The sequence below is a fragment of the Austrofundulus limnaeus genome, unplaced genomic scaffold (assembly GCF_001266775.1).
Source record: "Austrofundulus limnaeus strain Quisiro unplaced genomic scaffold, Austrofundulus_limnaeus-1.0 Scaffold390, whole genome shotgun sequence".
Taxonomy (NCBI): Eukaryota; Metazoa; Chordata; class Actinopteri; order Cyprinodontiformes; family Rivulidae; genus Austrofundulus; species Austrofundulus limnaeus.
In genome coordinates this window covers 106,054-117,731 of record NW_013952792.1, presented here as the reverse complement: position 1 = coordinate 117,731, position 11,678 = coordinate 106,054, and the positions used below count along the sequence as shown (strand labels likewise).

At 37.3% G+C, this 11,678-nt stretch overlaps 1 protein-coding gene across 1 annotated transcript in view; it reads right to left on the bottom strand.

Moving 5' to 3' along the window:
- abcd3a (ATP-binding cassette, sub-family D (ALD), member 3a) overlaps nt 1-9,832 on the bottom strand; it is a 24,310-nt gene extending 14,478 nt beyond the window's left edge. The window contains exons 1-10 of the mRNA XM_014023784.1: nt 9,677-9,832; nt 7,102-7,138; nt 6,914-7,012; nt 6,081-6,169; nt 4,658-4,727; nt 4,122-4,219; nt 3,457-3,580; nt 3,161-3,217; nt 531-673; nt 377-446 (exon numbers count right to left, since the gene is read on the bottom strand). Coding sequence (XP_013879238.1) covers nt 377-446; nt 531-673; nt 3,161-3,217; nt 3,457-3,580; nt 4,122-4,219; nt 4,658-4,727; nt 6,081-6,169; nt 6,914-7,012; nt 7,102-7,138; nt 9,677-9,786 — 897 coding nt within the window. The 5' untranslated portion in view covers nt 9,787-9,832. The remainder of the gene's footprint in view (nt 1-376; nt 447-530; nt 674-3,160; nt 3,218-3,456; nt 3,581-4,121; nt 4,220-4,657; nt 4,728-6,080; nt 6,170-6,913; nt 7,013-7,101; nt 7,139-9,676) is intronic.
- Nucleotides 9,833-11,678: the final 1,846 nt, after the last annotated feature.

Genomic DNA, 11,678 nt, shown 5'->3' with positions numbered 1-11,678 from the left:
GTCTGTGAGAGCCAAAATTCTTACTGTTTGATAGATGTTCAAATACTTATTTACACAATAAAATGGAAATTAATTATTTAAAAAATCATACATTGTATTTTTCTGGATTTTTGTTTTAGATTCCATCACTCACAGTTGAAGAGAAAAATTACAGTCATCTACAAGCTTTGCAAGTGGGAAAACCTGAAATCAACAGTGTATCAAATACTTGTTCTCCACACTGTATAGACTGATACTTTGCCTTCAGCCTGTTGCTGATTTAAACTATTTTCAGCAGCAGGGAGTGGACTTCCTGGAAGCCACACGACCTGATAGTGCATTGCATTATGGGTAACAAATCCACATAGTGTGAGAACAATTACTGAATTGTACTTACCAATTTCTTAAACGTGGAGTGAATGGTCTGCTTTTCTCTCAAGTTCCCATTGTAAAAGGCAATCTCCTCACTAAAGCAAAAAAACTGGTCAGATTTTAGCCCTGCAGTTCATATGTGTCTACGTTTATGAGCTGAAAGGATGCTGCTTCTGTACCTGTTGGTGATAAGGCGAGAGTTGACATAACGATACTCTCCTTCGTAGCGCTGCTCAGACACAGTCATCTTGCCTATGGGCCTCCTGAGTCTGGTCAGAAACAGTCCTGAGATCAGCAGGTAGGACATCATGATGGCTGGACCCTGTTTAGAGGCAATGAAGCCGTTTGATAATTAACCTGTTGAATTTACAATATGTTCACAGAACTACAATTTAATGAAACAATTCTCCCCTGCAGGAATTTCAGTTAATGAAAGAGTTTTGTTAAGCAAAAAATGCAACATCAACAGAATTATTTTTCACCTAAATAACATCAGTAACATACATCCTTTTTAACCTCAAACCAACATTTAAATTGGAAACATGCCATTTTATTTAAATTTAGAAAGCTCTCATCTCATGCTGCGCTATTGATGGTTCCTCAGTCTGGAGTTTGACACAGCACCTTCAAATGTTATTTAAAATAATAAAAAATAAATCATATTCATCAATCTGTTCATTCACCATAAAAATCAATAGGCTCTGTCAAATTTATTAATTTCTGTTAAATACCAGAACTGAATTGGTGAAAGTATTTAAATAAAAACTACCTAAAACTGAGCTTCTGACCGGCAGTTTGGAAGATTTAACACAACAGTGATCATCACTGTGGAAATGTAACAACACAATTCAAAGCACACAGAATGAACCTGTCAAGGTTTTGAAGGTAACAAATTAATGGAAGAAACCATTCTTAACAACCTAACAGCTGGGATTATTTTTTAAACAGCACTGCCTTTGTCTGTGTTTGTAAGATAAAAGAGTCAGGAAGGTTTTTTGTAGAGACCTTAGCAACATAGTGCAAGAAGACAGTTCACCATGATGGAGAACGTGTGCAAGCTGCTGGAGTGTGAGGACGCTCCCTGTTGTTTAAGTAATTTTACATTTTTTATTTAATATCTAAACTAAAATAATTGACTTTTTTTGTTATGACACATAAAAATGGCACTGTGAGGAGGCCCAGAGGAAGACCCAGGACACGCTGGAGAGACTATAGCCCTATTCTGAAGGGATTAGTTTTACCTAGGGACCCCATGTAATAAATAAATTATCCCCCGATGTCTGTGTTTTATGTGGTGCATTCGCACGGGATAACCAGAACCTGAGATTTTCCTGAAATTTACAGACATTTCCTGAATGTGACATTGAAGCCAGTTAGTTGTTGTCTGTTGAACACGGCGTTGAACAGACGTTAAAAAACAAAAAACAAAACATAAACATCAAGTTCTCCACTTTTTCCACTCTCCTTTCCTCCTGCTTACAGCAGGCACTGTCATCTCCACGGCCGACAGACCCCCACCCCATCCCCACGCGCGGGTACGAGTGGTACGGCTAAAAATTATAGATTTTTGAGGCTCATTAGGTAAACGTCCAAAGGGGTTGACATGTGAACACCTTCACAGCTGGCGAGAGTGTGCGCACCAACTACCTAAAGCACGCGCCTGCTGCGCTACGGCCAGAGCTCAACATTCAACATCAGCCAGAAGGCTACAGACAGAAAAAAAAAATTCTTACCGTACAGTGAGCCACCATTTGCATCTGATTTTGCTCCCACTCTTCAGACTTTTTTTTTTTAATTTTTAAATTTTATTTTTTATTTTTCTAATGGCGCACGTAACGTAACGGGTTTTCCCGGCCCGGGACCGAAAAGGTTTTCAGTGCACTCCAATCCAGCCTCCGTTCTTCACCAACAGTAAATAAAAATGCACCAAGAAAACCAAAACTGCCTAATTACATATGGGATTCAGTCCATTCCTGTCCAAATCACAGAGATGCCTATTCACATTGGACTAGTATTATCACAGGACCTCGGAGTTCAGCGAATTATGGTAGGTAATTTGCGGGGGGATTTTTATTTACAAATTACTGACATGGCCGATTCTCACGGGATTAACAACACAGACAATCTCTGTAATTATTACAAATAGCATGGGGTCCCCAGGTAAAACTAATCCTGTCAGAATAGGGTTTATGTCTCTCAGCTGGCCTGGGAATGAAAGGGGATTCCCCTGGATGAGCTGGCCCAAGTGGCTGGAGAGAGGGAAGTCTGGGTCTCTCTGCTTAGGCTGCTGCCCCCGCAACCGGACCCCGGATAAGCAGAAGAAAACAGACGGACGGCACATAAAAATAATTGAAGGAAAACTATGCCATAAAAAATGTTGTGGAGTGGTTTTCTAAGCTGCAATACTTGTCAATAATGCTATGAAAAACCCGGGAGTTTTGTAAAATTATGTCAGAAAATACCAAAACAGTAAATATTCATCATTTTTGTTTACACCTAAAATTGGCAATTAATTACGATCATTTACAGAAATTCTCCAGTTAGTTTTGGAATATTTAGGCACAGTTCATTTGCGTACGATCAATTTTCTCCCCCAAAATGACAACTACTGTCATGCTTTTTGTTATTATGTCTGATTCCATTGTTCTCCCTTTGACTCTGTTTACATCAGGGGATTATTAAGTGTATGATATATGTAAGAAATTAAAAGTTGAATTAAAAAAAACTTGTTGGGGTTTAAATAAACTTGAGTTAGTATAAAGAGTAGTTTCCAGTGATTTTAGGAAACATTTAAAAGTATTCCACTTACCTGAGCACCAATGGCACTTGTCAGCTTGAAGATGTACAGACCGATATCCAACAGAGGCTGGAGGACAGACACAACAATGACTTRTTTCAGGATTCTGAGGTAAAACATATGATAGGCAGCAGACAATATGCGTTCCTTCAACATGTTACTTTTATTATAAAGATTTTTTTATCACTCTTAACATAAATGCTCTTCTATTTGCCCATCCTGTGAGCCTGCAGACTGTACAATCAGTGTTACACACAAAACTGCATTCATTTACACAAGTTCTTCACAGTATAAAGTAATAATCGTACCTTGCTGAGGTTGGAGTACAGATCCACCACACTGTTGCAGAACTTCTCCACATCCTGTGTCAGTAACTGGTCTGCATTAGCTATCCGGTTGTCCAGGTTTCCCATTTTGTAATAAGTGTAACCTCTGCAGAGACAGAGTGAAGACTCAAGAAACCAAGAGAGTTTTTCCCATCATCCTTTACCCAAAACCACAGCAGGTTATTCTCTTACAGTTAATGGAAAAACTATTCAAGAAAATAAAAAAGTCAGGCTTTTGTTCATGAACTGACAAACAAATGAGGGGAAGAAAATGCTATTACACTTTGATTGTTGTTTGTCTTCTTTTTCTTTAAGAAAATAACCAATATCAATTCTGCAGAATTTCTAATACATGTGTAAGCAATAACAGGACCTCATGAATTGCATATGGCTCTTTTCTTTTCTTTTTTAGCCACATTTTTGTACCTTAAAAGCATTTTAAGGTATGAAAAATACTCCCTTTTTTACTTGATACCTTGAAACTCATTAGCGTTTTGGCTAGTTTAAGCAAAATGTAAACAATAAGCAGCGATGTTCATGATCACTTACAAAAATAACTGGGTCTTTAAGTGACAACAAATTATGAACTCAAAGTTATGGATTCAAATTAAAAATGAATAAACAGCATTAAGTGGAGTTGAACTTACTGAAGGTACTGGTCATACAGTTTCTTTGTGAGCCGCTCACGAAACCTCAGCTTTAACTCGTTTAGGCCCAACTTTAGAAAGTTGTTCACCAAAGCAATCTGAAATGAAACAGTCAAACACAGTTTACACTTTTTAACATAAGGAAACTTCCATTTTGCTCCATTGCTTACTTCTGTTTTTAGCCAAAAACAAAACATTATTTAGCTAGCATATGTTAGCTTCGATATTTTTAATGCGTTAAAAAATTCACAATTTTTTCATCTGCAAATAAAACTAATTACATTTTTGATATTCTACACCTTGTTCAAATTATGTACAAATCGTTTTTGTTCCAACATGGACCCCTGGTGCACTCCATAAGAAATGTCCAAACATTGTGATTATTCACCCATTTCCATAATTTGTTGCCTGTTATTTAAGCAGCTCTTCATCCACTGCAGAACAAGTCTTCTAATACCACTCTGATGTATTAAATGCAAGCAATTCAAAACAAACTTCCACAAGTAACAAAAGAAAATATCATAAGAAACACTTACAACTGGCATGAATTTGACAAAGCTGAATAAGAAGATCTTGAAATCTTTTGTTGAACGTCCGATGATTGCACTGTAAATCAAAACAAACACAAAGATGAACAAACACTGACAAAAGAGGGATCTTAGGACAAGAACGGCAATCTTTGAGTTTGCCATGTCTTGGATGATGGAGAATCTACATCAAAACATGATACCAACATTAGAGATGGATCGTATCGATGCTAATGTGATGGGATTAATATTTGTGTTTGTTTCAACCTTTAGTACATCGTTACTCATCCTAAAATAAAACTCTGTGCCAGTGGAGCCATCAAACAGCAAGACCAAATATAAACACTGGACCAGTCACGTCAGATAAAAAATCATTGGGATTTTTATTGCACAAGAACTTAATGCTGCGTTCACACCGAAAGCGATTTCAGCTTCAAAATCGTAGCCAACGCTGAAGTTTGAAGCTTGTGCACTTTGAGGTCAGACGCAGGACAGCTCTTGAAGCGCTCGTACGGCAAGAGCCCCGCCCCCCCCCTCCTCTGTCGGGCTCTGTGTATTGTCAGACGAGGAAGTGGCTTTGCTTTATTTACAGAGAGCAAGAGCATGTCACGTTCATCAGATAATTAATTCATAATTAATTCACCAGATAATTCAGAGACATTCTGAGTTTCATCACCCAGGAGCTGCAGGAGAGGCTCACAGCTCGCTTTCAGGACTATTTTTGTCCCGAGTCCAGTCTGATGAGCCGCTGCCACGCATTGGTGAGGATATCTCTGTCAGGACACCGACTGCAGGCACTGGATTTCAGCTAAAGAGCTCCTCTCCATCTGTTTCAGTTTAGTGGACATCATTCAGTAAACTGTCCCGGCGGGAAATATGTCACTACGTCACACAGTGGAGTCTCTCTGATTGGTTGATGCTGCGAGTCGAGCTGCAAAAGTTCAGATTTTCTAACTTCAGCGATTTGCGCATCAAACACGTCGAATGTTCAGATCGTTCAAATAGTTCAAATCGCGCTGCTCTAATCGCGCTTGAGGCGCCGCAGAACTTCCCGACGCTGCTTGAAGCGCGTCCACCATAGACTTTGCATGTAAACCTGATGCTCCTGACGCTGAAATCACGTTTGGTGTGAACGCACCATTAGAATCAATCCACACGTGGTAACATGYAGCATCTATATTTATATCTGTAAACACAGCGTGCTGCATGAGACGTCACATTTTCTTCTGCACATGTGGGTCAACTCAGAAATGTCCAGGTTGTCCTTACAACTGTTTTCAGGCAGCTGAAAGCGCTTACTCTGTGTGTGTGTGTGTGTGTGTGTGTGTGTGTGTGTGCGCGCGTGTGTGTGTGTGTCGTGAGTGCAAAGAATGACGTCAAATACACAGTTCTCGGGCCATGAAGTGTAAATAAAACCATTTTAAACTCTGACCTTTCAATCATGGTGCCATTCTGGATCATCCATACATCACAGTAGGTCCTGGCCACTAACATGGCGGCGATAAGAACCAGATAGGCAGTCTGTCACAAAGACACAACTACAGTTAAACACGTGAGGACACTGCAGATTATGAAAACTTTATCATTCTGACCTTAAGTCCACTCAGATCAGCTCATATGATAAGTCTCATTTCACTGTGACCTTTGCTTACGAAGCTAATGTTTCTGTGTCAAAGGTCTCTTAATATGTAGGATGTAATAAATTCAGTTGTTTCCAAACTCCCAAAACTTTGCTGTCAAAGAAACTATCTTTTATATACCACATGTCAAACAAAATGTCTAAATATTTCTTTATTATCACTGTAATCAAAGCATTCAAAGGGTTTAAAGGACTTCCAACAAGATCTAAATCATGAGATTTTTGATGACATTCTTTACAATCAAACATATCTGTGCACACACTGGGTTATTATTTTATAGAGAACTGCTACTTGCACCTGACCTTAAACAGAACAAAAGCTGATTGGATCAAAAGGGACCATTTGGGGTTGAAGTAACCAAATTTAATTTAGCCAACATCTTAGCTGAGAGTCAAATCTGCTGCTTCTCATTCAACAAGTGCATCAGATGAGCTTTAACTTATTATTAAGACGATTCATTTAGAAATGTGTCAAACTATAATGTTCCTCAGTTTATCATTACAAATAAGACAAAATAAATATATATATTTAAGATTAAATAATAATAATTAATGATTACACAATAACAAAATTATAACGACACCTCAACAATACAAAGACACTGCCTGACTAAAGATTACCTTACCTCCATGCAAAAAACTCGTGGCACCATGATCCGCAGAATCCGAAGGATTCGGAGGAAGAAAACCTTATCCACTGCTGCCTTGTCTTTTTTTCCATCTTTCTACAGGAGACCAAAGGGAACACATTCAATTGCAGCTAATTATTGTTGCCAGTCACATTTTAAAGGAACTTGAAACAAAGTTAACTTACTTCTGTGTTCAGCACAAGCTGAGAAGCTCCTTTTGTACTGCGAAGAAAAACTAAGTCAAACTAATTTGCTTAAAACAAAGATCTGCTTTCACATCAAAACTGAACAACAAACCACGTAAGCAGAGTTGGCTTAGCTGCAACGCTTTCTAATCTACCATTCAGAGGAATTCTGCACATATTTTCGTTTGTAAATTTGGCAAAAATAAAAACGTAACTATCAATTTCAGAAAAGAGTATCAATGTTCAAAGTATCAGTTCTTTGATATACTTTTTACTATACATGAATTAATACATAATGAGCTGACTGTCTTGATTAGAGGAGCTGTTGTCTGATGTGTAACCTCTGATAGGGCCTTCAGTCTTAATCACAGTGGTGTAATGTTGTTGGACTTTCTGGCTAGGAATTTGTTTCCCATGAAAAGCAATTACAGTGTGGTCCATAAATATACCTGGAACAATAAAAGTAGCTAATTTACATTTAATTTTTTTTATTATATCTTTCAGGGAGGATAGGAGAACACTTTGTTCTACCCATTCCTTTTCAAATATGTTAATTTTGTTTTCACTTCTTATCATTTTTTGTTTTGTATACATGTTTGAAATAAACTAAACTAAATGAAACTAAATTAAACTAAAAAACTAAAACTAACATGCATCTCAGAAGACCCAGAGATATTTCTGTGTTAAAAGGACCAACAGATCTTAGAGGACTTGGACTTTGGAACATTGTATCGTTTGCCAACAAYTCCAGATCTCATTTATAATGGGAGCTTTCACACAACTTAAAAAGAGACATACGACAAATCCTTCTTTTTCACATTTAAGTTATTCAGATGGGGTCTATATAAAGTGGAACTGTAATGCTTTGGTATGACCTGGAGAGACTAAATTCAACTTTTCTGCACTTCTACAGACTTCAGGTTCACAACAAAATACATTTAATGACTAAAAAAAGTGGGTTTCGCATGATACTAAAGTTTTTCAAATCTTTAAAACAAACATGGAAAAAAGCACCTTTTGTCAAACTTCTCATCTGTTACCCCATTATCATCATCTTTGTGTCTCCACAAGACTTTCGTCTGTCACACTTCACTAAATTAGATTTGAAAGTGTTTGTCCTTAGCTTTCTTTTCTAGTTAATGTTTTCTCAGACGCCTTCACCTTTTAACTCGACCTTTCACCTCCTCTTATTTTTATAAGTAATTCTTGAAGAGGAAATTTGATTTCAAAAWGAATTTTTATGTGTGATTCAGAATACTGTGTTTTCCTGTTCRTTATGTTCTGTGTCCTAACATTAAMAAATAAATAAATTATATCCATTTGACGTATTTACTCTTTGATTTTTAACACTTTGCCATGTCTTCCTGACTCTACTTTTTCATTAATCCTTTCTATGTTGGTATTGTGTGTTTCTCTACTTTATAAAAAAACACATTCAATTCAATTCAAAAACATGTAGCGGCTGCTTGTGAGTCAGATCTGAGAGTTTGATTCACAATCTGTTGAAGTCAGTGTGGGTCAGACTTTAGACGGGTTGAAAGAAAACAATTTTAAATGCAAAAATCTCAAAGAAAGTGACACCTGTGTAAATTTATAGATGAGAAACACATTGTAAAGCACTTTGTATAACCACGTTAGGTTACAAAAATGCTAAGCAAGCATATAAACAAGTTTAAAAATCTGCACAATTTATACATCATAAATGTACTACTGTCATACACAGAAAATAAAATGAAGAAAATAGGAACCRTGTATTTCAGATTATAAAGTAAACTGTTATCTGTTGCATTTCCAAAAATAAAGGTTGAAATATATTTTAAAGAAACCTTTACCTGGTATCCAACAGAATTTTGGATTTTTTTTTTCTTGTCTAACAAACACTAAAGTAGCAGATCAGATCAGATCAGATAGGTATTTTACCGTCACCTTTTATAAGACAAATAATTTGACATACACGTTCAAAATGACCGCAGGAACCTTTTGCAGGTTTTTTGAACAGGCATTTCCGCAGCTACTTATACTGAAAACACCCTTTGGAACAGGTGTTGTACAAAATTCTGTTCCCCTGTGAAAATCTGTTCCCCCTGTGTTGGGAGCGCCTCCCTCCGGCGGGCTCCGTAGATTGGTCTGACGTCATGTCGATTAACCAGTAGGGGGAACAGATTTTCACAGGGGAACCGAATTTCGCACATCACCTGCCACCAAAACTCAAAGGCAGGTGCAATACACAGTGTAGTGCGTTTCGTTTAAAATACGTTTAACTTGATTGCTTTAGCAAAACACAAACAAACGAAACATTTTAAAGTACTGCTAGACTCACTGAAAGTATTTGATCTGATGAAACTATTAAGTTCAGTTTGAGTGAGAACAACTAAAATTAATCCAGGTGGTGTTTTGTTGGGGTGTCAGGATACTTTACTGACACTATTGATACAGAACATTGCTTTAAACTGCTCCGTGAATAAAGAGCCAAGACCCTTGCTGGAAAACCGGATTGAATTCCTGAATGTCAGTCAGTGACAGCACCGTCTTACTCCACACTTCTCCAGAGAAGAACCGAGTACCGCTCACTCACCTGTTCTGTTTGGACCTCCGGTTTCTGCGCTTCAACAGGTAAACGGCCAACAACACTCCGCCAGCCAAGCAGGAGTTTTTGGCCGTCATATGTTTACTCAAACCGGCCATGTTTCTGCCTCAACAACCGCTTTGCTGTGTTTCAGCTGAGCTGGTTGTTGAAAGTCATTTCCTGGTGTGAACTGCGCATGCTCAGAATACACGTCGCGCAGACGCAGTCARAACATGGCTGCAGCCTTATCAATGGTGAATCTCTAAAAACAAATCTGCTCAACGTCTCAATACTTTGATTAACTACTTTGGTTTGGTTTAAACCTCTTTTATTTTTCGTTTGTATTACTTATAACTCAACCTGTAATACCTGATATCTGTGAGATAAGTGATGTTTTTGCCATGTTTTGTTTGTAAATAATTTCAATTAAAAAACCCTACTGAGAGGAGAAATATACAGAGCCGAACGAGACGACTGTAAATGAGAGCTGCTGCTTTGTCAGACAAATTTATTTTAATTTAGAAGCCTTATCAACACAGACTGGCTTCATTCCTCCACTGCCGTATGCTAAACTAACTAGCAGACACTGTGCAGAACATCGACGTCATTCAAAGCTCCGCCTTCTGTTTGCTGATTGGCCCAGGTAAAATAAACTACAAGCAGACACTGCGCAGAAAATTTATGTTCTGGTCTCTGATTGGCCCAGGTAAAAAAATAATTGAAATAAAGAACAAACAAACAAAGCATGGCAAAAACATCACATTAAGTTATCAGGTATTACAGGTTGAGTTATAAGTAATACAAAACACAATATTAAATATAAGAGGGAAAAAAGGGAAAAAATAACTAAAATGAATGAATAAATTGAAAAAAAAAATAGGTTTAAACCAAACCAAAGTTGTTAATCAAAGTATTAAGACTGAGCARATTTGTTTTTAATTAGACTAAGAGATTCACCAAATGTTTTAAGGTGACTTTTCCAATAATCTATATTTGGCTTAGCTTTAAAGAATCTACATTTATGAATGAAAAATTTTCCTAACATTGGCCCAGGTAAAATAAACTACAAGGAGACCTGCGCAGAAAATTGGCGTCTGTTCTCTGATTGGCCCGGCTAAAAATCTTCCAGTGAAATCCATCTCAATGGGGGCAGTCCCAGATGGAGGTGTGAAGGGAAACTAGCGGAGCGGAGCTGTGTAAGAAGGCAAGGGCCAGGCTATATCAATATAAATAAAACTGAGTAACAACCACGTGTTTTGGGAACTATAGAATTCTACAAAATTAAAATGAACACAAATTAGGAGAGCAAGTGGTTGTCTGTTGACATATTCTTACAAAAGTTGGGCTTTTACAGATTTGCATTAATCTCTTTAAAAGAATTGTTGAAAAAGACTTTAAAAACATTGGCCTAGCTTTAAAAAAAACACTCCAACATTTGTACCATTATCTTCATCTTTTGGTTACATTTTTGGTAGTTTCTTGTGTTTATTTTAAAGTTTATTCTCTTTTTTAGTTATATGATGTATTTTCTGTATTTTGGGCTTCTTGTATTTAGCTTTGTTTTATTTCATTTAGACAGCCTGTGTATTTTCACTCTCCGCTATTTCTCGAACTCTAAGTTCTAATTCCTGCCCCGCCCGCTCTCACCTGTCCCTCTTGTCCTCAAGTGTTAGTTTCCACAACTTTTAACATCCCTTACCCATACAGTCCATCTGTTTTCATTTCTCCCTCAGTTGAGCAAGACTCATTTTCACATGAAGTCCAGATATATACAGCAGGTAAAATAAGTATTGAACAYRTCACCATTTTTCCCAGTAAATATATTACTAGAGGTGCTAATAACATGAAATTTTCACCAGATGTCGGTAACAACCCAAGTGATCCATACATACAAAGAAATCAAAACATAAATGTCCAGAAATGAAGTTATTTGTAATAATGTGGAATGGCACAGGGAAAAAGTATTGAACACATGAAGAAATTTATCTAATTAATACTTTGTACAAAAGCT